Source organism: Cricetulus griseus, chromosome 3 (genome assembly GCF_003668045.3).
Source record: "Cricetulus griseus strain 17A/GY chromosome 3, alternate assembly CriGri-PICRH-1.0, whole genome shotgun sequence".
Classification (NCBI taxonomy): Eukaryota; Metazoa; Chordata; class Mammalia; order Rodentia; family Cricetidae; genus Cricetulus; species Cricetulus griseus.
In genome coordinates, this window is record NC_048596.1 from 15,893,052 (window position 1) to 15,916,328 (window position 23,277).

The 23,277-nt window shown below is 43.5% G+C and overlaps 1 protein-coding gene across 4 annotated transcripts in view; it reads left to right on the top strand.

The window, feature by feature from the left end:
* Nucleotides 1-5,380: 5,380 nt before the first annotated feature.
* Nucleotides 5,381-23,277, top strand: part of Fbxw4 (F-box and WD repeat domain containing 4) — an 86,285-nt gene continuing 68,388 nt past the window's right edge. The window contains exon 1 of one of the 4 annotated variants that reach the window (XM_035441804.1): nt 5,381-5,399. Coding sequence is in view for 3 of the 4 variants with exons in the window: in XM_027407171.2 (XP_027262972.1) it covers nt 5,502-6,202 (701 nt within the window). In the remaining variant the exon portion in view is untranslated. Of the gene's footprint in view, nt 5,400-5,496; nt 6,203-23,277 lie in introns of those variants that run through there. The other 3 variants (XM_027407171.2, XM_035441803.1, XM_027407170.2) reach the window with 3 other exon arrangements.

The following is a 23,277-nucleotide window of genomic DNA, read 5'->3' on the forward strand; positions in this document are numbered from 1 at the left end:
AATCCTAGAAGCCTGGAAGATATCTCTGTGGGTAAAATGTTTGCCTTGTTAGCACGAGGACCTGAGCACCCATGTAAAAGTTGGGTGTCATGGTGTGTGTATGTAAGCAGAGACAAGTGGCTCCCTGGAGTTCACTGATGAGCAAATCTTGCCAATTAGTGAACTCCAGGTTTACTCAGAGATTTTGTCTCAAAAAAGCAAAGTGGAGAGACAATGGGAAAATACGTGTTCTCTACCTCTGACTTCTAAACAAACACACATACACACATGATCATGCACACAAAGAAACACTAATACAGACACACGCATGCACACCCTCCCCACCCATTTAAACCCCCCCCACACACACACAGGCATGAGGAGGACACTAAAAACAAAACCAAGTGAGCAGTCTGGCTATGGTGACATATGTCTTTAAATTGAGTGCTAAGGAGGTAGAGGCAGACAGTTCTATACAGCAAGTTCCTGGCCAGCCAGTAAGGCACCATGACACCCTGCCCCAGAACAAAACAAATTAAAAACAACAAAAACAATGATGATGACGAACAAACACAAGTAAGCAAAGAAACCCATTCTGGCACTGACCCAGTTTTCAACTCTCCAAACTCCTTGTCACATGGTGCTCTCGATGATGTCATTTTTCTCTTTAAAAGGGTTTATTGACTTTCTTAAAGTTGATACATGCTTACAGGAAAAAAAAAAAAACTCAAGTAATATAGAAAAGTCTAAAAGTAAAATTCAAAATTCCTGTCACCAGGAAATAACCATAATTAGCATTTTCCTCAAATACCCCCTTTTCCATATTCACAGAGAGATACATTTATTTTCAATGCTCATAGAGTCTTGCTATGACTCAGTGGGTAAGGTGCCTGCCTCCAAGCATGATGGATGACCCAAGTTCAATCCCTGGGACCTATGGTAGGAGAGAGCTGACTCCAGTGAATTGGTCTCCGACGTTCACACACGTACTGTGCCATTCATGACCTCCTGACGTGCCAAGTAAGTAAGAAAAAGTTTATGTAACACATACTAAATTTATTAAAGTTTAAGGTCATTTGTGTCTGTATGTGGGTGCACGTGGCATGGCTTGTGTGTGGAGGTCAGAGGACAACCTTCAGGATCAATTATCTCTACTATGAGGGTCTCTGGGATGCAATTCAGGTCGTCAGGATTGGAGGTAGGAGGTAGCTATCTTCATCCACTAAGCCCTCTATCTCATCAGCCCATATTGTTACTGAATTTAAAGAAGAAAATGAAGTGGAAACACAGTGAAGGGGTTGCCAAACTTTAGTTAAACGTTCTTCCGCAGGAACCTATTAGTGCCTATAGACTCCTTTAAAGTGTCGCACAGAGATTATGAAAAGCATTAGGGTTAAGGGTCTGCCTTCACAATTAGCTCTTTAAAAGTCAAGATAGCACCTGCCCTTAATCCTAGCACCTGGAAGCAAAGGCAGGCAGATGTTTGAGTTTGAGGCCAGCCTGGTCTACATAGTGAGTTCCAGGCCAACCAGGGCTACACAGAGAGACACAGAGAGATGGGAGGGGTTAAAAAGCTGAGGGAAGGGCTGGTTCTGGTGGCGCAGGCTGGTAGGATTTGCTGAAGGAGGCAGAGGCAGGAGGATCTGGAGTTCGAGGCCAGCCTGGACTACACATTAAAAAAAAAAAAAAAAAAAAGCTGAGGGAAGGGCAAAAAAGGGGGAGATGGTATGGGGCGGGGAGAATGTGTGTTTCCCAGATAATGGCCGTATGTAGTCCCGTATAATACAAAACATCATCTTAAGTAATCAAGACAAGAATAGAGGCAGCTTTCATTGCCTGCAAGCAGCTTTTATTTCAATACTAGAGCAGCTTCATGGTCAGAAGTAAACTACAATATTTGTGTTCTTTATTAATTGCAAAAGGTTTTAGAGGACCCTTGATTAATGCTTTATCCCATTTTTCTGCTGTATACGGAAAGGTTCTCATTAGAATACAAGCTTTGAAAACAGACTGGCTGGATTTGATACCTTATTCTTAGAATGCTTAGAAACACTCAAGCCCCCAGTTTCTCTTCTGGAAAAAAAAAAAAAGTCATTGAGAGGAACATAGCCGGCAGTGATGGCAGAAACCGTTAATCCCAGCACGTAGGCAGAGTCAGGCAGATTGCTGTGAAATCCAGGACAGCTAGGGCTACACAGAGAAACTCTGTGTTCAAAAAACCAGGGCAGGGAGGGGAGAGGAATATGCAGGACAATATATCAATATATAGAAAATTATTGTGACAGTGGCTGATCAAGTGTTCAATATATGTAAGTTATTTAGAGGGATAAGTACCCGTGTGGAGGTCAGAGAACACTCTGGGAGTCAGTTTTCTCCATGTGGGTCCTTGGGGTGGAACTCAGGTCGACAGGCTTGGAGACAAGCACCTCTACCCACAGAGCTACCTTGTCAGTACTAGACGTCAATCCTAAACTAAGCAGTTTGTCTGATTTGCATATGGTACTTTGGTTAATTAGCTAATTAAGGGTTTAGGATATATCACCGTAACAGAATACCTGCTTACCGTGTGTGAGGCCCTGGGCTCAATCCCAGTACTAAAACAAAACTAAGCCCCTTTATTTATGTTCTGAAAAGGTAGCCCAGGCTGGATTCAAGCTCTCCAACTCTCCTGCCTCCACCCCTGGAGTCCTGTGATTATAGGTGTGTAGTACCAAATCTGGCTGGCAACTTGATTTATGTGTCTGTGTGCACATGTTCCTGTGTGTGTGTGTGTGTGTGTGTGTGTGTGTGTGTGTGTGTGTGTATACACAGGTGTGGAGGCCAGAGGTCAATGTCAGATGGCTTTCTCAATTGCCCTCTACTTCATTTTTGAGACAGGCTCTCTCACTGAATCTAACTCTTGAAGTTTTGTCTGGTTTCTGAGTCCCAGATATCTCCATGCTTCTTCGGACTAGTCTGGGATTACAGGGGTTGGGGAGTCAAACTCAGGTCTACACTTCAGTGACTGAGCCATCTCCCCAGCCTCTGTAAATTGATGTTTTAAAATAATATTTTAGTTTGCCCCAAAATGAAGGCAATATGGGTAAGATGTACTCTTTTTGTTTGTTTGTTTGTTTTTGTTTTTTCAAGACAGGGTTTCCCTATGTAGCTTTGGAGGCTGTCCTGGAACTAGCTCTTGTAGACCAGGCTGGCCTCGAACTCACAGAGATCCACCTGCCTCTGCCTCCCAAGTGCTGGGTTTAAAGGCGAGCACCACCAACACCCAGCAAGATGTACTCATTTAACTGTATTTTAATCCTGCTGTTTTCTTGGGTTAGTTATATTTTTTAAAAAATGCCTGTAAGTCTTCCACTAAACACTAGGGACAATCAACATGGATGAACTATACTATATGTGAATAACAGGTTAAAATTACTTAAATTTAAATGGGGTTCTGAAATCATACATTATATTGATCTGTCTTCTTGTCAGAGTGGCTCACAGCACTCAACTGCAGCAAAATGTTGATCTAATGATGCCATCACTTCAATGTGCAATGCCTCTACCTCAACAGGCTTCTGACAGTGTCACACCTGAGACTAAGACAGTTTAGTAAAATGATCACTAGAGAGTCAGTCTAAATTCTTTGGTTGCATTGAAATGTGTCCTTTACCACTTCATTTACATCCCAGATATTAACATGCCCAAATCTTTTTTAACTATGGCCTTGAGTTTGGAAATTGTCATCTGCACAAAGCCTTTGTTGTGTTTTTAAGGGGATGTGTGCATGTGTGTTTTTTTTGTAACAGGATTTGACCTGTAACTATCACTGAGAATTTTCTTAGAGGAGTTCAAAGCATTTTACAGGGATCATCTCATTTATCCTTCGAAAGTAAAGCAGAGGCATTTATCTCCGCTACAGACCGAGAACACTAAAAGGCCAAGATAGGTGGGGTTTTTGTTGTTGTTTTGTTAAGATCAAAAAGTAATTCTAGGGCAGAGCCAGATTCGGGTCTGACCTTGTTACATGATGCTCCTGCAGCCTGGGAGCTCCACACAGGACTTTCCTTTCTTTCCCCTTGGCTATGCTAGGCTTTGAATGACTTTCAGAATTAATATCTCATCCATTCCTGCTCCTTAAGAGTGGCTATTAAGAAGTCAGCACAAAAGAAAGTTCTCCGATCATTCTTTTATGGATGTTTGGGTTGTTTTCAAGACTGGGTCTTACTCTGGACCCTTGGCTGTTGTGGAATTTACTGTGTAGATCAGGTTGGCCTTAACATTGTGGTGATTTCACTGCTTCCCAAAGTGCTGGCATTACAGGTGTATGTCATCACACCTGGTCTCTTACACAGATTTCAGGAAGAGGTGCTCATTTTCCTTTGCTCATTTTTTTTTTTTTGGTCTTAGAATGTAGCCCTCCCTGGCTGGCGTGAACTCAAAGAGATCTGCCTGGCTCTGGCTCCCTAGTGCTGGGATTATGAGCATACTCCACCAAGTTGGTTCTTCCAACTCTTACTATGTAGCCCAGTGCTGTCTAGCAGAGAAATAAAATGAACCACAAATATGTCACACATATAATTGAGTTTTCTAATAATTACACTAAATATACTGAATTCATTCCAGTATGTCCATATTACTAACGATTAATTTGTAACAGAATTATGTGAGCTATTTCATTCCTTTTCTTGTCTAGCTTTCCAAAATCAGCTCTGTGTTTGACATGCACTTATAGCATACTTGAATCTGGAGAAAGTGCCTTTCACACACAGACGCCACATGAGATTAAAGTACAAACCAGGTTGGACAGCTCAGGTCCATACTTTTAAGACTGGTTCAGGTGAATCCAGTGGTGGTACAGGAAATGGCTTCGATGTAATCTTGGAGAAACAACTTGCCAATATCTAAGGACTCCTGAAGAGCCCCAGACCAGCCATGTTCTGATGTAGGAGAGAACTATGGGGTCAGGGTCTAGGGCGTTGTTTTTCTCTCCCCAGCTATTGTCTAACTATATTGGTACACTGACAGGGTCTTGGTTCATATCCTTTGTGAGACCAAGTACACCGGGGCTTTCCAACCTTTGGGTTGCAGTTTTATCAGAATCTGGTTTGTGGCTTGTGGAAAGAAGGCACCACCTGGGAAGAGGAACACTCCCAGAACCAGAAGGCCAAGCAAGCAGGTGCCTCTTGAGGGCAGAGGCTCCATCCACCTTGATGGTTCCTGAAGCCACAGGCTCCTCCTGTGGTCTAGCATGGGGCTTTCTGCGAACTTTTCAACAACCTTTTTCCTTTTTTAAACAATCGGTCAGGATCCTTCCTGTGGGCCTTGAATTCATGGCCATCCTCCTGCCTCAGTCTCACACAGGGATTACAGACCAAGCTTGGTTTCTCGTCTTGACGACATGGGCTTCAACCAGAGAGATGTTCCTGGTGCTCCAGAAGGTGGGAGAGCCAGCACCCAAGTTGGGGTTCGCACCCCGAAATGCAGGCGCGAGGGGCGGGTCCCGGCCTGGGCCCGCGCCGCCCCATGTGACCCGGTCCGACATGGTGTCGCCTCCTCTCGAGGAGGCGGCGGCGGCGACTTCGGCTTCGCTGCGCGTCGAGCGGGCCCTGCGGCCGCTCATGGGCAGCCAGGGCCGCTCGGGGTCCCCCGGGAACCGCGGGCCCAGGGAGGGCGAGGGCGGGGAGGCGAGGAAACTGCAGGAGGCGAGGGTCGCGCGGGGAAAGCGAGGGAAGGGGCCAGCGGGCACCGGGCACGGCGGAAGAGGAAGCGGGGCGGAGGGGAAGCCGGGCCTGCGGCCGGCGGCCGGGGCGGGCCCGGGGCGGGCGGGAGAGGAAGGCGGCGGCGTGGAGGAAGGGCCGAGAAGCTCCGGGAAGCGGGATGAGGGGAGCGCAGGGCCCGGGGCCGGGCGGCGGGAGGACGGCAGCCCGGAGAGAGCTCAGGAGCGTGGGTGTCAGGCGTGGGGCGGCCCCCCGGGGACCCGGACGGCCATGGCGGCGGCCGCCGAGGACGAGGCGGCGGCGGCGGCTGTGGAGCCGGCCACCCGTCCGGCCGCGGGGCCCGCGCTCTGGCGCCTGCCGGAGGAGCTGCTGCTGCTCATCTGCTCCTACCTCGACATGCGGGCCCTCGGCCGCCTGGCCCAGGTGTGCCGCTGGCTGCGGCGCTTCACCAGCTGCGACCTGCTCTGGCGCCGGATAGCCCGGGCCTCGCTCAACTCCGGCTTCACGCGGCTCGGCACCGACCTGTAAGCGCCCGCTCGCCCGCCCGCTCCCCGCCCCGGGCCGGCCAGCGTCCTGGGAAAGGGCGGGGCGCCGAGGCCTGGTCGGCTCGGGGCCGAGTGGCACCCGGAATACCGAAGCCCACATTCACTCCCCACACCCCCAGGTCCCTCCCCAGCACCCTCGGGGAATCCCGGCGTCACCCCCTCTTCAAGATCCCCCCTCCCGAGGAAGCTTCGGGAGAGCATCCCTCAGTCAGCGCCCTCCCCCGTGGGCGGCTACTCACAATTAGCCATCCTAAAATACTCTCCAGCCCTTGTGAGTTGTGGTTTTTCCTAAAATTTTGAGCCTCTGGGTTCCTCAGCACAGAACAACTAGGTTGGTCTGTGTCCTGTGTCAGGCCTTGAAGGACGACGCCTGCTGGTTCTAGGACCCAGGCCCCCTAGGTGGTCTTTCAGGGTGTTTCTGTGGCCTTTCATCCTGCCCACTCTCAGAGGTTGTTAGGCTTCAGGGCTCAGATAAAGTCAAATGTGCAGAAAAGGGTTCAGATCCTTAAAAAAAAAGCTTTTAGTTCCATTGTCAACATATTTTAGGACTTGATTCAGGCAGAAGGACCCACAAAAGATGCCCGCTTGAGGCAACAAGTTGGATTTGGTGTAGGCTGTATCCAATGTACTGCAGTTTGACCTAGTGATGTCTGAGACCTGTGAATGCAAAACGTTCCTGAAACACTTAGGTTGTTAAACAGGAAGGGAGAGAGAACGAGAACACAACTGGTGAGGATAAAGGCTTTCAGATTGCAGCCTGCCCTTGCTCAGTTGTATGTAATACAGGAGAATAACAAAGTTGACTTTTTTTTAACATAGAAAAAAAAAAAACTGTTTCTGCACAACTATTTCCATTTGAAGAGTTTTTCAGTTGCACATCCCCTTAATGACCCAACCTGCCCTTTTCCCTTAGCCATGCCACCAGAAGAGTGCTTAGGAAGGTAATGTCTTTCGAGGGATGCCACGAGCCATGCCATACATGTGTGTTGAGTTACTTCCTTAGAATAAAAATCTCAGGATAGGTCTTATTGGACAAAGGTTTTGATATGCAAAGGTATTGGACCAAGTCACAGTATACCAGCAAAGGAGGGAACCAATTTGACGTGAGAATTAAAAACAAGAAACCTTTGCTCCCTTAGTGGGGGAGTGAGAGTTTGCCAAAGTTGTGCTATTTTGTAGCTCTCATCACTGGCCAGGGTAAATATTTTGCCATGTGTCTGCTTCACCTGTGAGATTGTCTCTTTCTACTCTTTGTTACTGGGGTCTTGGTGTTTTGGTTATAAATTTGGAATTTTCTGGGTCATAAATGTTTGACTGTCGTCTATCATCCTGATAGAGATATATTTTCCAGTCAATTTTTTATTCTATTGTTTTTATTAGAATTTTTATACTTCATTAGAATCTGCTAGTCTTGTAATTTTTTCTCCTCCCCCATAACCTGAGAAATTTCTAATTCTTCTACAGACCTAACAAATTTGATTGCTAACTGATTTTTCCGATAACTTGATTTTTTTTAAATGGCATTTTTGTCAGTAACACTTGTTTTGTTTTGGTTCAAGGAGAGGAATTCTCTTACTGTATTTTTCTCTAAATAGCTGCTCAGTTATTGCTAGACCTTTTGTTAAGCTTCTCTTTCACTTTGGGAAAGCTTACACTGCTGTACACTAAGTATATATACACACATATACACGTGTTTGTATATTCAATTTATATCTGAACTCTCACTTTTTTCTACTGGTATATCTTTCCATTTCCATAATATTTTAAATATGTTGCTCCGTGGCAGAGTGTAATGTCAGCTAGGGTTAAATTATACTTGCTGTGTTGAAGTGTCATACTGTTGCACTTGTACTCAGTTCATGACCAAAAACATTCTATGCCTTTTCGAGATTCTTGTGCTTCTCACTGTGAAGCTCTGACGTATAGTTTCTATTTATCATTTAGTACTGATTTGCTCCTTTGTGTTTGTAGTTCATGTGTTTTGTGTTATTGCAAAAGCACTTTTTTTCCTCCATGCCTTGTAATGTAGTATTAGACTTAAATTTTCACCCGATTGTCTTATTTAACTCATTCTACTAGTCTAGTACAATTTGTTGCTGACGATGGTTCTCTGGGATTTTAGGTGTGTGTAGTCTTATCACCTGTGAACATGAGTATTTCTCCCTCCCTTTTTTTTTATCTTAATAACTTTTTAAGCCAAAGGAAAAAGAATCAGAACTACATGTATTTCAATCTCCAGTCATCTGTAGTAAAGTTTACTTCTAAACATTTTATGTATTTTTCTTCTTTTCCCTCTCTCTCTTTTCCTATTGGCATATGTTGGTTATATATAGTTCTGGATTTCAGAAAGACATTTTCTTTCAGATATATCATATACTCTGACAGAGTAACTTGCTGAAGGAATATTGACCTATAATAGAAGTTGTACAGAATGACTGGCATTCAAGCCGACCAAAGCAAAGTTTGGCATTCACTTACTCTGGAGAATGAATGAGTCAGTGTTTATTTTTGTTTTCCTTTCTGATGTTCTAAAAGGTAGAAACTAAGAATGATAACAAAATAAAAATGTCTTTATAGTAAAAAATGCTTAGGGTCTACCAAATGATATTTACTATTACATATGTGCATTTTAATTTTGTGTGTGTGTCCCAGCATGAAGCATTGTCCTTCCAGAGAACTGGTTTTGCTATGCCACTTGGTAAAGAGTGGGGTCACTGCTCTGTTTTTGGGGTTGAGAGGAGAAATTATGCCTGTTATAGCAGGTGGAGAGCATTTACCAGTGTGACCTGTTTCTGCACAGCTGCAGAGACTTAATAAGCCACCAAGAGAGGTAGCTGTAGTCACTGAAGAGATAAAGCATGTACCCTGATTCGCTCAGAGCATCAGGGTTCCTACTCCCTAAGTACAGAACATAGAACATAGTGTGATGTGGGCTGTTGCTACTGCTTTGGACTAATTCACTGCAGACTGGATAAGCAAGCGTGTCTTTATGAGCACAGCACAAAACTTGACTTTCTCAGAAGACACATAACCTCACCGCCTCCGAGTGTTAACTCCTTAAAGACTAGGAATAACCCTGCTCAGTAAAATGGGGCCTAACCAGCCATAACTGTGTTCCATACTAGGAAGTCTTCCCTACGTTGTTTTAAAAGAACCGTTTCAATTGCTTGCCCTCTTCATTCTGTGTATGTCAGACGTGGACATGGTTTGACTTGGAAGTGCTGCCTAATGATAGGGAACACACACAAACACACACATAACATCCAGGTTCTCGTCACCTGTCCTGAATGTTTTCACAAACATGACAGCAGAAACTGTGGGCTTAGGGACTACACTTGCTGCTTAAGGGCCTTCTGATTTTCAGAAACACTAACTGCTAAGGTTTACTGACCTTCCGGCCCAGGGCAGGCCCTGTTCAGTTTAGCTCTTTCTAACTGATCATAGCTTTGTGAGTAAGATGAACTGCTTGGGTTCCTTGTCATTTGTTAATGGTCTTATTCTTGTGCTTGAAGGCATTTGAGCCACTTAAAAACCACAAACAAATAATTTGCTTCCCTTTAGGCCTCTTGCCCAGTGAACACTAAGAAGTAACCTAAGTGGGTTTTTTTTTCTTCTCTCCCTGCCTTTTCCTTTTCCTTTCTTTCTTTCTTTCTTTCTTTCTTTCTTTCTTTCTTTCTTTCTTTCTTTTTGGAAACAAGTAGTTTAAATTAGTCATCCAATTTCAAATTAGTTTTATTTGAAAGCTTTATGGATCCTAGGGAAATAGAACTATATTGGTTACAATAGTAAAAATCAAGGCAGTGTTTGGCAGAGATGGGATGGGCACTAGCTAACCCTGTTCAGTGTGTAAGAACAAAGCAGTAGACCCCAGCTCTGCCCATATATGATGCCTGCTATGTGCAGGAAGCACACTGGGGGAGAACAGAGGTACTGTCTGTAAATTCTGGTGTAGGTAATTAGTGAGTGGAAGGAAGGGGGGAAATCTGCATAGAAACCTGTTTAAATAATGCTTGCAATTTCTGTGTTCCTTGCCCCCTTCTTTATTTCAGGGTTACATATTTTCAAGTGGGAATTTCCTTTTCAATAGCCGATGGACAGTTACTTGGGTGCTCTCATATCAGCCTGAGATCAATTTGCCTGGAATTAACAATAGGGGTTCCAGGAGTAGAGCTGAGGTGTTTGCCCTGGCATGCAGGCTCATTCCTGTGCCGGTCCTGCAGCCTTGGAGCTCTTTGAGGCTGGAGGACGAGGGTATCCATTTCAGTGATGATTAACGTCCAGAGTGGTGAGATAGACACAGATAACAGAGTGTGCTTGTTTGTTTTAAAATGATTGCACCTAAGAGTCCCCACCCCCAGGGGAAAAAGCATGGTGTTTCCTTCCCTAACTGCATGAAGGCATTGCTGACTGGTTTCTTTAAAACTGATTGATTTTTTTTTTTTTTAGGAAACAATTAGTAACTCTAAAGTATCCTAGGCTTTTTTCTTATTCTTAAATGCTCAGAGGTTTCCTGTAGGGATATGTTATCTTAGTTGCTTTTGAAAGGCCTTTTTAAAAAGACAGATTTAATTTTAAAATATGGTGTGTGTGTGTGTGTGTGTGTGTGTGTGTGTGTGGGTGGGTGGGTGGGTGGTGGGTGGGTGTGGGTGGGTGTGTGGGTGTGTGGGTGGGTGTCTGCACATGAATGTAGGTGCCTGGGGAGGTCAGAGACATTGGATCCCTGGTGCCAGAGGGTGCTGAGACTGAAGTCAGGTCTTAACCACTGAGCCATCTTTCCAGCCCCAGGCCTATTTTTTTTTTTTTTTTAATGGTTTCTGAGTTAATAAAAGGAGGGTTCAGTTTACATGTTCACAGTAAATACACCTGCAGAAGCAGGAAATGGTCTGGTGCAGGCCCTACCTTCAGATGCAGACTGGAAGAAAGGAGAGCCTCCTCCCAGGCTGCTGGGGGTGAAGCAGCCTCTGCCTGGGCTAGTCACCTAGCCTTTTCACCATATGGGTGGCTTCTCTAGCTTTCAGGGCAGAGTCACAGAGAAAACCAGACTCCACAGGCTTCAATGGGGATTCATTTGGAAATCTAGATTGTTCATCCAAGTAAAATTTGGGTTGAGCTTCTGAAATACAGGCTTTTAAATAATTATCTTTGAGTTCTTGACAGAAAAGAATCTCCTTTGTATGCCATCTGTCCTTAACTCCAGGTTGACTTTGGCATTGGATTAGTCTCTGGTCCTGACTCCTAACCATAAACAGGGAGAAATTCAAGTTGACTTTCTATGAGGCCAGGTTCTGGTAAATTTTGAAAATTAACGTGAGGAGGAATAAAGGGAAAAATGGATTATGAGTTTCAGAGGAAAATTGACTCCCTACCCCTCTCCATAGAAACTGATTGTTCAGGAAATCTCTCTGGGGTACCCTGTCAGGTGAGGCAGAGCAAGGGAAGACTTGGTTCACTTTTGAGCAAGGCTTTTTGTTCTTCAGTCTTATTCCTGTCAGTGGCTGTTGGGTGGACCACCACAGAATCGAGATGGCTATACTAGTTAAAAGTGTACATATGAATCCTGGCTCCTGGGAACTCATCTAAACCGAGAATGAGGCTGTCTGGAAAAAGAATTGACCCCTTGTTGGAGGGTTGGCTGCCTTGTCTCAGCTCTGGGTCAGTTCTTCGTTTTCTTCCGACTGTCCACATCGCCCTCCCTGGAAGAATGGGCCACCCAATGGGCCCCTCTGCCTGCCCCTCTTTAGCCGACAATTAATTGCCTGCACATTCTTTCTTTTTCTCTTTCTTTTTTGGTATTTGACATGAGCTCAAATTGCTGAGAAAGGTGACAACTGTGAAATGAAGACAGGGCTTGGAGACACCTTAAAAAATACATGTAAAGGCCATTAAATGACAAGAGCAGACTGCCAGGCTCTTTCAAAACATTACCATGTCTGTTGACTTTCCATTCCTTGTTCTCAGCACAAAATTGGAGGTCAAAGAATCATAGGAGCTAGAGATGGAAAAGACATTTGGGGTCAGTTAGTTCATCCCTCCGCCTTACTCCATAGCACTCAGCACACTGTATTTGCCCCCACAGCCCTTGTACAGTTTCCACGGTCTTCACTCAGCCCCAGCTACCACCTTCAGGAGTGATGTGGGAGGTTCTGTTCAGCTTCTCTTTGGTGAAGAGAGGCATTGCCTCGGCCCCCAGTTGACATCCATGAACTTTGTTGGTGGTCCCGGCTGAAAGGCTGAAGGCTCACTGGATGCCGCTCTGTTGCTTGGTAATGGGGCTTTTCCTGATAGAGTTTGAAGAGCATTAGTGTGATGACACCAGCAAAGAGGAGTCACTGCCAAATTAAGTCCTAGATTTCTGCTTTTTAAGTCTCTTGACCTGAAGGGAATTAGATATATGGACTGGGGACAGATGGCCAATAATAATGGAAGTATATTAAATTGGAGTTTGACAAGAAATGCAACGTAGAAATTGGTGGATTTGCCAGGCACTGTGTTGCACACCTTTAATCTCAGCAGTTGGGAGACAGAGGCAGGTGGAGCTCTGTGAGTTTGAGGCCAGCCTGGTCTCCACAGTGAGTTCCAGGACAGCCAGAGATCTTGTCTCAAAAAGCCAAAAATAAATAAATAAGTAAATAAATAAGTAAATAAAATATTGGTGGGTTGGGGCCAGTGTGATGGCTCAGTGGCTAAAGGTGCTTGCTGCCAAACCTAGTGGCCTGAGTTTGATTCTGAGAACCAACTCACATAGTTGTTTTCTGACCTCTGCATGTATACCTTGGTACATGTGCGGCCTCACACACTCTCTCTCTCCCTCTCTTCCTCAGCGGCGCCCTCCCCCCACTAAATGTAATTTTTAAAAAGTTTTGGATTGAATGAACAAAAACAAATACTGGACCTGTGAAGTAGTGGTCACTGCTTTGGGACATTCGGGTTAGGGAAGAAGGAAGGTTGCCTTGCTGGGGCAAAGCTTCAGCTTAAGCTAATGGAGAGCAGATGAATTGGGGTAGACATCTTGAGAAGGAAACCCTGTTGCCTTTGGTTCCTTTACTTGAACAGATTTTAGCATTTACTTAGGGGTGTGTGTGTGTGTGTGTGTGTGTGTGTGTGTGTGTGTGTGTGTGTGTGTGCTCGCCATGGGCACCTGTGGAGTCAGAGGACAACCTATGGGAATTGGTTTTCTCCCTCTGCCTGGAGTGTTCAAGACTGCCCTCAGGTTGTCAGGCTTAGTGGCAAGTGCCCTTATTCGCTGAACCACTTTGCCAGCCCTTCCCTTGGCTTTAAGGGATCAGAAAAAGAGAAGTCATATGCTCATTGGCTCGGGGCTTGGAAAGGGAAGAGTCACTTTTAGAGGCAGCTTTGGAGGGCTATCCCTAACTCTCCCTCCTGGTTCCAGCAGCTGTTGGGAGCAGTCCGAAGGGGGTATTATGTTTCTTCTGGTAACTCTGCCAAGAATGAGAGGAAATCCACAATCTGTGGGGTTTGGGGGGTGGGGTGGGGATAGGGTGGCAGGTGATGGGATGGGGAAATTAAATTGTTTTATAGTAAATATGTTGAGATACTTTTTCCTGGAGAGCGTTTTACTGAAAGGAACAGTATATTTCCCCTGTTCATGAACTTAATGAGTTCCTTTCTTTAGCAAAAAGGAAATAGTTTTTAATACTTTTCCTTTCTCATAGTTCTAGCTTTGACCTCCTCTTTCTGTGGATTTCCTTTAGAAAGTCTTTACTGAAAAGATGCATCAGGATGCAGACGTGGGTGATACGTGCTCAAGACAGGCCTCCCTATGCTGTAGGGAGACCCTTTCACTCATCCCTTATCTTGCCTGCAGTTTGACTTTTATCATAGCAGCCTAGAAACTGGAGATGGGAAAACTAGCTGGTGGTGTGTGGTTCGTGGTCTCTCCATCCCTTTGTCCAGGCTAGTGGACACTGGGGATTTTAAAGTCTGGGTACTTTGAGTGATTAATATGGAACACAGTTTTAAGATTAAAAACAATAAAAAAGTAACCCTGGGAAGCAGAATGGTGTAATTATTCCTCACATTTCAGATGGGGAGTCCAGGGAAAAGAAGGCAAGAGAACAAAGTATAACTCTAAGTCAGCCTGTGCCTAATTCATGACTCAGAGGGGAGGCCTGTCCATACACATACACACAAATGGCGGTTTCTTTTTCTGCTGTTGTTTATTCTCAGAAAGTGCTAGATCAGCTTTTTTGAAAGTTGCCTTGTAGGAGTCATGGCAAACTAATTCTGTAATCAAATGAATGTGGGAAATGCTGTGCGCCACATCCCCTCTGGGGATCACAATGCCGGCTGCTAAATTAAAGGCATCGAGAAATCCTATAACAGAGCAACCTGTTTAATTTTGTTTTATCCTTCATTGACCAAAATATTTTGAACATAAAACCTTTTTCCTGCTTAATGTCAGTTAAGATTTTTGTTGAGCACACTCTGGACAGGTGCCTTGCAAGTTACAGAGCCTGGTCAGTGACAGGAGAGACAGAGGTGAGCATGGCTCACATCCTAAGCTCACACAGTGGAGGACAGGGGTTAGGCCCGGTGCTCCTAAAGGCTTTGACTTTAGCATAGAATTTGGATACTTACGTTGAATTTGTTCTTTTTTTTTTTTTTTTTTGAGACAGGGTTTCTCTGTGTAGCCCTGGCTGTCCTGGAACTCACTCTGTAGACCACGTTGGACTCAAACTCACAGATATCCACCTGCCTCTGCCTCCAGAGTGCTGGTATTAAAGGCATGCGCCACCATTGCCAGGTCTTATGTTCAATTCTTAAAGATGTGGTATATTACATATTTATTGCTAGGAAGAGCTTTAAAATTTTTAGATTTATTCTTTATGTGTAAGAATATTTTGCTTGATATGTGCATATATGCATGCCTGGTGCCTTCAGAGAGCAGAAGAGGGTGTCAGATCCCCTAGAAATGGAGTTATGGACAGTTGTAATTCACCATGAGGGTGCTGGGAACTGAACTTGTGTCCTCTGCTAGAACAAGTGCTCTTAATTGCTGCTGTCTCTTAGCCCCAGGAAGCTTTTGAACCTACAGGTATTGTTGGAAGTGAGACTTGACAAAGGGAGAACCATACTTTTGAGAACTCTAAATTAAAAAAAAATCCTTCCTTCCTTCCTTCCTTCCTTCCTTCCTTCCTTTCTTTCTTCCTTCCCTTTTCTTCCTTCTTCCTTCCTTCCTTCCTTCTGTTTGAGATAGGGTCTTGCTATGATGTCTCTTAGGCTGAGGAGGAGGTGGGGCTTCTTAAGGTTTTTTTCCACTCATGATCCCCTTTGTCTGATAATATGTAACTCTGGGTATAAAACTATATAAACTAGGTATACAAATAAAAAGTTCACTGATGTCAAGTCAAGTGTATGCTAAAACAATTCTTTGTAATATATGACTGTCATTTGTTGAAGATGAAATACATAATGATGAGTGGATTTTTGCAGAAGGGATGGTGAGGTGGCTGAATATCTGACCCTGTGACATGGAGGCAGCGTCCTTAGTGTTTTCTGAGTGAGTGTCATGCCGAGACCCTGCTTTGCATCAGTTTGTAATACAAAATGGCAAAAGTGTGCTTAGGACTATTGTAGAAATTGTTGGATAGTCTACCATAATCCTAAGTTAAAATTCACTTAGTGATTGTGTGGATGTGTGTGCATGCGTGTGTGAGTGCACTTTTGTGTGTATGTGGATATGTATGTCAGTGTGTGAGTGTACTTAGGTATGAATATGGAGGCCAGAGGTTGACATTGGGTATCTTCTTTCATTTCTCTTTACCTCGTTTTTGAGAGAGGGTCTTTCACTGAGCCTAGTGTTGGAGTTGAACTTAAGCCCCTGGGATCCACCTGTCTCTGCCCAACCAGTGCCAGGGTTCTGGGGAACCTAAACTTAGACTCTTGAGCTTGCACAGCAAATAATGTATTTGCTGAACCATCCCCCACCTTGTGCTGGCATTATGGATATTTAACACCATGCCTGGCTTTTATACAGGTCTGGAGAGCTGAACTCAGGTCCTCAGGCTTGTGTGTCAAGAATTTTGCCAACTAAGCCATCATCTCCCTAGCCCAATTAATGATTTTTTTTTTTTTTTTATGAAACCAGCCAGGCAGCAGTGGTGGTGCATGCCTTAATCCCAGCACTCAGGAGAAAGCAGGTGGATCTCTGAGTTCGAGGTCAGTCTGGTCTGCATAAAGAATCCCAGGACAGCCAGGGCTACACAGAAACTTTGTCTTGACAAACCAAAAGAAAAAGAAAAAAGAAAGAAACTCAAGTTGGCAACTCAAACAGCAGATTTATTTTAAAGTCAGGCATTCTAACATAGTGCAGTACAAAGGTACACTTAAGTCCTTCAGGCAGCCCTGGTCGGTGTTGCTGCTGTGGCAGGAGGCATGCCCAGTCCCGGCAGTACACGCTGTGTTTCAGAGCAAGGCTGCAGGGAAGTCACACAATGCAACATGGACGAACTGTCGGAACTACTTCTGACTCATTATGCATTTGATATGGGACTAATTTTTGTTTGTTTCACATTTAGAAACCTTTTACTGCTACAGAACTTTTCACGACTCCCACATTGGTTTGCATGCTGGGTTGCAGCACACAGTTTAAGAAGCTGTGGAGCCAGGCGTGGGAACAGGGTTGAGTGTGGAAGGGCAGCTTGCTGTAGTCTCATAGTGTAGGACGTGGGTGTGAGATGGATAAAGGGGTTGATGTTGGGAGGCCTTGGAGGAAGATATGGGGCATTCTTGTCAGACCCCTGTTGTCCTGTGTGTGGTCTTGTCCTCATGGTGACATGTCTCCTGCCATTTACCTCACCTTAGATTTTGGGTGAAGTAAATGTAATATGATTTAATAATATTTCATCGAGCTTTTCAGAACCTGATTATAGCCATCTGTCAGATGCAAGTCCAGAGGAAGATTACAAGTTTCTCACTGAGCTGCTTGCACTCTTAGAATGGGTTAGAACTGGTGGGCATGGGCACTAGGGGGGAAGATCTGCTTTCTGGAGAGGGAGAAAAGCAAAGAAAAGAAGAGGTAGTGCTAAGGTAAAACCCAAGCCCCGAAACTTCATTTTACATAGTCTGTGCCTCTCATTGTCTCAGTGCCCATGGATGGCTTTGTTCCAAACGAGAAGTCTTGCTTGTTACTTCAGTAGGCAGCACTTCAAATGGCATGGGGAAGAAAGATAGTGTTCTGGGAGTTTTCTGATCCGGAGATTCTGTAGACTTACCATCTTACATATACGCGCACATTCACACACATGCATCCACACTCCTCCCCACGAAGATGTATACACACACACACACACACACACACACACACACATACACACACACACACACACACACACATACACACACACTCCTCCCTCCCCCCAGGCAGTATTCTTTAGACCAGGTTTCTATATTTGCTTTTTGTTTTGAGGTGAGATTGCAGAGGAGACATGAAAGGCCATTCTGGATAGTGTCCTGGATCATTTCGTTTCTGCCGCTCTGGACTCACTTGCCAAGACTTTACGGGGCCAGGTAGCTACGGTGGTGCTTGTTGTATTGTTTTTGTTTAGAATAGTTTGTGTACCCAGGAATGCAGTCAAACTCTAATGGTGACTAAGTGCCTGAAAGCTGAGATGGAAGGGAGCAAGTGGAAAAATGAGCCCGAGGCAAGAGGAGGAGGCTGGGAAAATGGCAGTTCAGCCAGGCTTGGGCCGGCTTAGAGAGTTTTCCTTGCATTAACAGCCATGGGGAGATTTATTTATAGGGCACCAATCAAATTGAGGGGAGCACCCTCACTTTATATCAGTAACTGGAGAAATGGTTAGCCAGTGGCCATTGCAAGGCTGAGGGCAAGGCCTTTATTGGTTTCTAAGGCACGTCAGCCTCTGTCCTCACAGGCACTTTTCTTCTGCCTGGTTCTGCCTGGTTCCACAATTGAGTGGATTGTGACTCAGGGGAAGCAGATTTTTTTTTGGGGGGGCCCTGATTTTTCACATACTGAGGCCAATCAAAATTTAGACAGTTTGGCTACTAGCTAGGGAACTTCAGAGGATTGATGAAGGTGATGAAAAAGCCATTAAGTTGTTTTTAGCAAAGTCGAGTCACATGGGATGCTCTTAAAAGCTGAAGCTGATTTGAGAACCACAGCTGAGTAGTTGGTTATGGCGTTCACCTGAGAAGATGATGCCTGTCTGGTCTCGGTTTCTAAAGTTTAACTTTGAACGTTTCTTTTCCTGAGACTCCTCAGGGAAGTGTCAGTCACCAAGTTCCTGTTAAGTGACCAGGAAGATGGGAGAGACATTCTTATCCTAAACTGTGATCTAGAATGTGCCATTTTTAGCTTACCTGCCCTGTTAATTTAGACCTCGTTTAGGAGGAGAGGTGTAACTATATAAGTTCTCTCTATCTTTGGCGTGGGGAGAGACATTTGCAGGGAAGTGTTGGCATTTTTCAGTGTATGCTTTTTCAGTTCCGGGTCAGCTCTTTTCCTGTTCTCGGTTCTCTCCCTGTAAGGTGAAACCAGGGACCACATCCATCTGGTAGGAGAATCCAGGAAAGGTCTTCAGTGTTAGAAATATCCGTGCCCGTCCCAACAGCCTGCAGCCTAAAAGAATGTTTGCTATTAGAGGAATAACTTTTAAAAGTTATAACTAAATTAATTAGGAGAAAAATAATTATTAGTTTACATTTAGTGGTGACATTCAGATACTCACTATTAGCTAGTAGATGTATTTGTGTTTATAAGAAAATAATGATCTGTGATGATAAATGATCACTTTACAAATTATAAATTTGTTTTAGGTGTCATCTTTAAAATACCACACTGTGTGGATTATATTTAAAAGCATTTTACTATTGTTAAATTGTTTGTATATGTGTATATTTGATATGTGTTTAAGTACTGAAGCTTGTGCCACTGTGTACTTGCAGAGGTCAGAGGGTAGCTTTTGGGGGTTGGTGCTCTCCCTCCATTGTGGACTCTGAGCATCAAACTCAGGCGTCAGGCTTGTGTGGCAGGCACTTTTACTTGGGCCATCTCTGGCCCTGTGTGAAATATTATCCTCATTTTGTAGGTGTAAGAATAGATAGAAAGTTACCCACAGTTACATAATACACTCTGGAGGTGATTCCAGTGTCCTGAGTTGTCTTCTGAGTCTCTTTCTGTGCTTCCCAGAACTTTATTTAATCTATTTAGTTAAAGGTAAGAAGATACATTATCTACCACGTGGTATATTTAAAAACTTGTTCATTGCTGGGTGTGGTGGCACATACCTTTAATTCCAGCACTCAGGAGGCAGAGGCAGACAGATCTCTGAGTTTGAGGCCAGCCTGGTCTACAAAGATACACAGAAAAATCCTGTCTCAAAAAATCAAAAAACAGGCTGGAGAGATGGCTCAGTGGTAAGAGCACCGGCTATACTTCCAGAGGTCCTTAGTTCAATTCCCAGCAACCACATGATGGCTCAAAACCACCTTGAATGAGATCTGGTGCCCTCTGCTGGCATGCAGGCAGAAGACTGTATAGACTGTCTACATAATAAATAAATAAAATCTTTAAAAAAATAAACAAACAAAGAAAAAAGCCAAAAACCAAACAAAACAAAATTGTTCACATCCCAAAACACCATTTGGTATATATCTTCTGACCTGTTATCTATAGAAACAATTCTATATGGTAATTTTAGTCTTACAATCATCATTGTTTACTGTGTAACAGCTCTTTCCATGTTTTGAGTCCTCATATTTCCATTTCTAGTGGTTGTCCATGGTCTATTCCAGTGTGTTAGTGTGACCTTCCGTCCCACGGGAAAACATTTGGGCTACTACCAGCTCATGCGTTATACAATGTATTTTTCATTTGACTTATTTATTTGTAATACAGTGCTCATCATAGAAATTTGAGATCATAATACAGTACCAGCAATGTAACCAAACCAAAGTGCTTATAAAGTCAAAGGCTTGTTAGGTTTTCCCTCTTCATCGATGTAAGGCAGCATTTAACAATTGTTTTAAGGTACATTTCTGTAAACCAGTATTCAGGAATGTTTTTCTCAGTGTTTCTTTGTGTGACTCCCACGTGACTGTTCATAGGCTCTCATGGGCATGGATGGCTGGATACTAGAGACTAGTGTTGTTTTGATAGATTTTTATCAGCTCCTTAAAAGTTGTAGAGATGAAACTTGTATTTACAATATTAATTTCCCTAACTCTGTTGCTTTCCTTTGAATTTCTTTTTCCCACCTTTGTTAGTATTTCAAATTTAATTGAGTCAATTTACACACTTTATAATTCATACGTTTTGTTTCTGCTTTTCTTTGCAGTATGTATATATTTCATTTTCTACAACCTAAACTATGTTAAATTGATGTTTGTTTTTCCTTTTTTTTCCTTTTTTTTTTTTTTTTTGAGATAACACAAGATCTTGCATATAGGTGAGGCTGCCCTGGAACTCACTACTGACCTAGGCTAGCTTTGAACTCACAATAAATAAATCCTTCTGCCTCAGCCTTTTTAGTGTTAAGATCATAGGCTTGTGTTATCATGCTCAACTCACTCCCCCCTTCTTTTAAATTTACTATATTGTAGTATGAGATAGCTCTAAGTCATTTTTTTCTTATCAGTACATGTTCAGTTTTGTCAACAGCATCGTTTATTTTTATTTTTTATTTACACTAAGGATTGACCCCAGAGCCTTACGAATGTACATGTATTTCTGCTGAGCCACTCCTTGCCTTGGTCACACCACACTGCCTCCAAGGGTCTATAATTTAAAGGACATTTTTCTATTTATTAAATATTACATTGTAAAAGAATTGAGATATATAAAAGCACAAATATCTCATGATTAAATAAGATATTAAATTAGAGGCAGCTGAGTGGAAGGCAGATGGAAATGTTGATGTTTAGGAGGAGGGCTCATTTCCACACTGTTAACCTTCCATGGTATGTATCTCTGTGTTTTTAAAATGAAGTCCTGTATACTCCATGACTTTACAGATCAAAAGAATCATTCTATACAAATAAGTAAAACCAGAGCTTGAAATGGATTAGCTATCTCTCTGCCTGCCCAAGCCATCTTTTTAAATGTATGTCCATTAGACTCCTGAAATCAAGACTTTGCTGGTTTTTAGTGACGGGTGGAACATATGAAGGTATAAGCAGAGACAAAGAGAAGTGTGAGTATGTCTCTCCTTTGGTCAGTGGATTTTTAGGCAGATCTAATAGCTATCACTGTGTGTCCCAAGCAGGGTACCTTGTGCAGTCAAGTGTATGAAGCCATGGAGACACAGAGATAGGCAGGCACCTAAAATGGAGCTTTTAGATTCTTGCCCATGATTTCAAAATTCTGTCTAAAGACGTACTCTCAAGAGGCCTTTGAACTCTTCCTTGTCTTCACAGCCCGCCTGTGCCATTCTTCGGGATGGTGGGCGCCCGTCTCTCCCGAGTCTTACCCCCTTCATCCAGACATCCATGACTCAGTCCACATCTTTCTAAATGAAAAGTTTAAAACATGGGAAAGAATTGTACAGTGAACATTCATGTACTCACTGTCTAGCTCTCATAATTATTTAACCATGTTTACTTAAGCATGCATTTGAAAGTAAGTTACAGATACTAATACACTCCCCACACTTGAGCATGTATGTAAATCTTTGATTGTATTAGTTTATGGTTTTTTTTTTTTTTTTTTTTTTGCTTGTTTTTCAAGACAGGGTTTCTTTATATCCTGGAACTCACTCTGTAGACCAGGCTGACCTGGAATTCACAGAGATCCACCTGCCTCTGCCTCCCAAGTGCTGGGATTAAAGCCATGTCCCACCAACGCCCAGTTTACGTGTTTTCTTAAACACATAAACATACACGCAGTGGATTTAGATTAAATTTATATTTGACTAAAGTGATCATTTGAAATTTGTTGGTGGTGAGTTTTGTTGTTTTCTTAGAACATTTTTATTACATTTCTATGTGTGTGCATATCCCATGTGGAGATCAGAGGCAAACGGTGGGAGTCAGTTCTCCCCTTCCATCTTGTGGGTGGATCCTGGGGACAGAACTCAGGTTCAGGGTTGGTAGCAAGGGCCTTCTTGATGGCCTCACTTTTGTTTTCTTATGACAGTGTCTTGCTTCAGGCTGGCCTGGAAGCTGCCATGTAGACCAGGTGGCCTCGAACTCAGGATCCTCCTCCTTGAGCTCCTGAGCACTAGAGTACAGGCCCGTAGCACCATACCTGGCCCAGTTGATACATTTTTGATAGATAGATAGATAGATAGATAGATAGATAGATAGATAGATAGACAGACAGACAGACAGACAGACAGACCCAAAGCCCTTCAAGTTTTAGGTATAGGACAGAAAACCTCAGGAAGTTTCCACAAGCTCCCTTCTCAAAGCTGCTCATCCCTGCCTTGTTGGTTATCCATCATTATTTAATTATAAGTTTTATTCATTTTAGGTTAATTAGCCCTTTTCTCAAGTTCATGCAAATGAGCTACAGTTTGTGTAATATTGCCTTCATTCAGTATAATCCTTTTTTTTTTTTTTTTTTTTTTAAGTTGGGAGTGGGCAGAGAGATGGTTCAGATGTTCAGAGCACTTGAGGACCTGGGTTTGGTTCCCAGCACCCACTTGGTGGCTTACAACTGTCCATAACTCCAGTTACAGGGGAGTCTCATGTTCCCTTTGGCCTTTTCAGGCACAAGATATGAACATGGTACACATATATGCATGCAGGAAAAACCACTCATACCCATAAAGATATAAAATAACCCCTGCTGGACCTTCTGCTACAATGGCTGTGCCATTTCTTTTTCTGCCATCACCAAATAGAAAACTTCCTTGTTGGTCTTTTAAAAATGGATGAACATAGAGGCTCAGAATAGTGGTACGTGCCTAGTCACACCACCTGGGTCTGAGGCCGACTGAATCAAGGCTAGCCTAAGCATAGAGAGAAATATTTCTTCATTTGAGTACAAGGCCTTTGCCAGATATATATGTATTGTGATATATATTTTTCCAGACTCTGGCTTTGGTTTTGTTTTTGTTTTTTGTTTTGTTTTG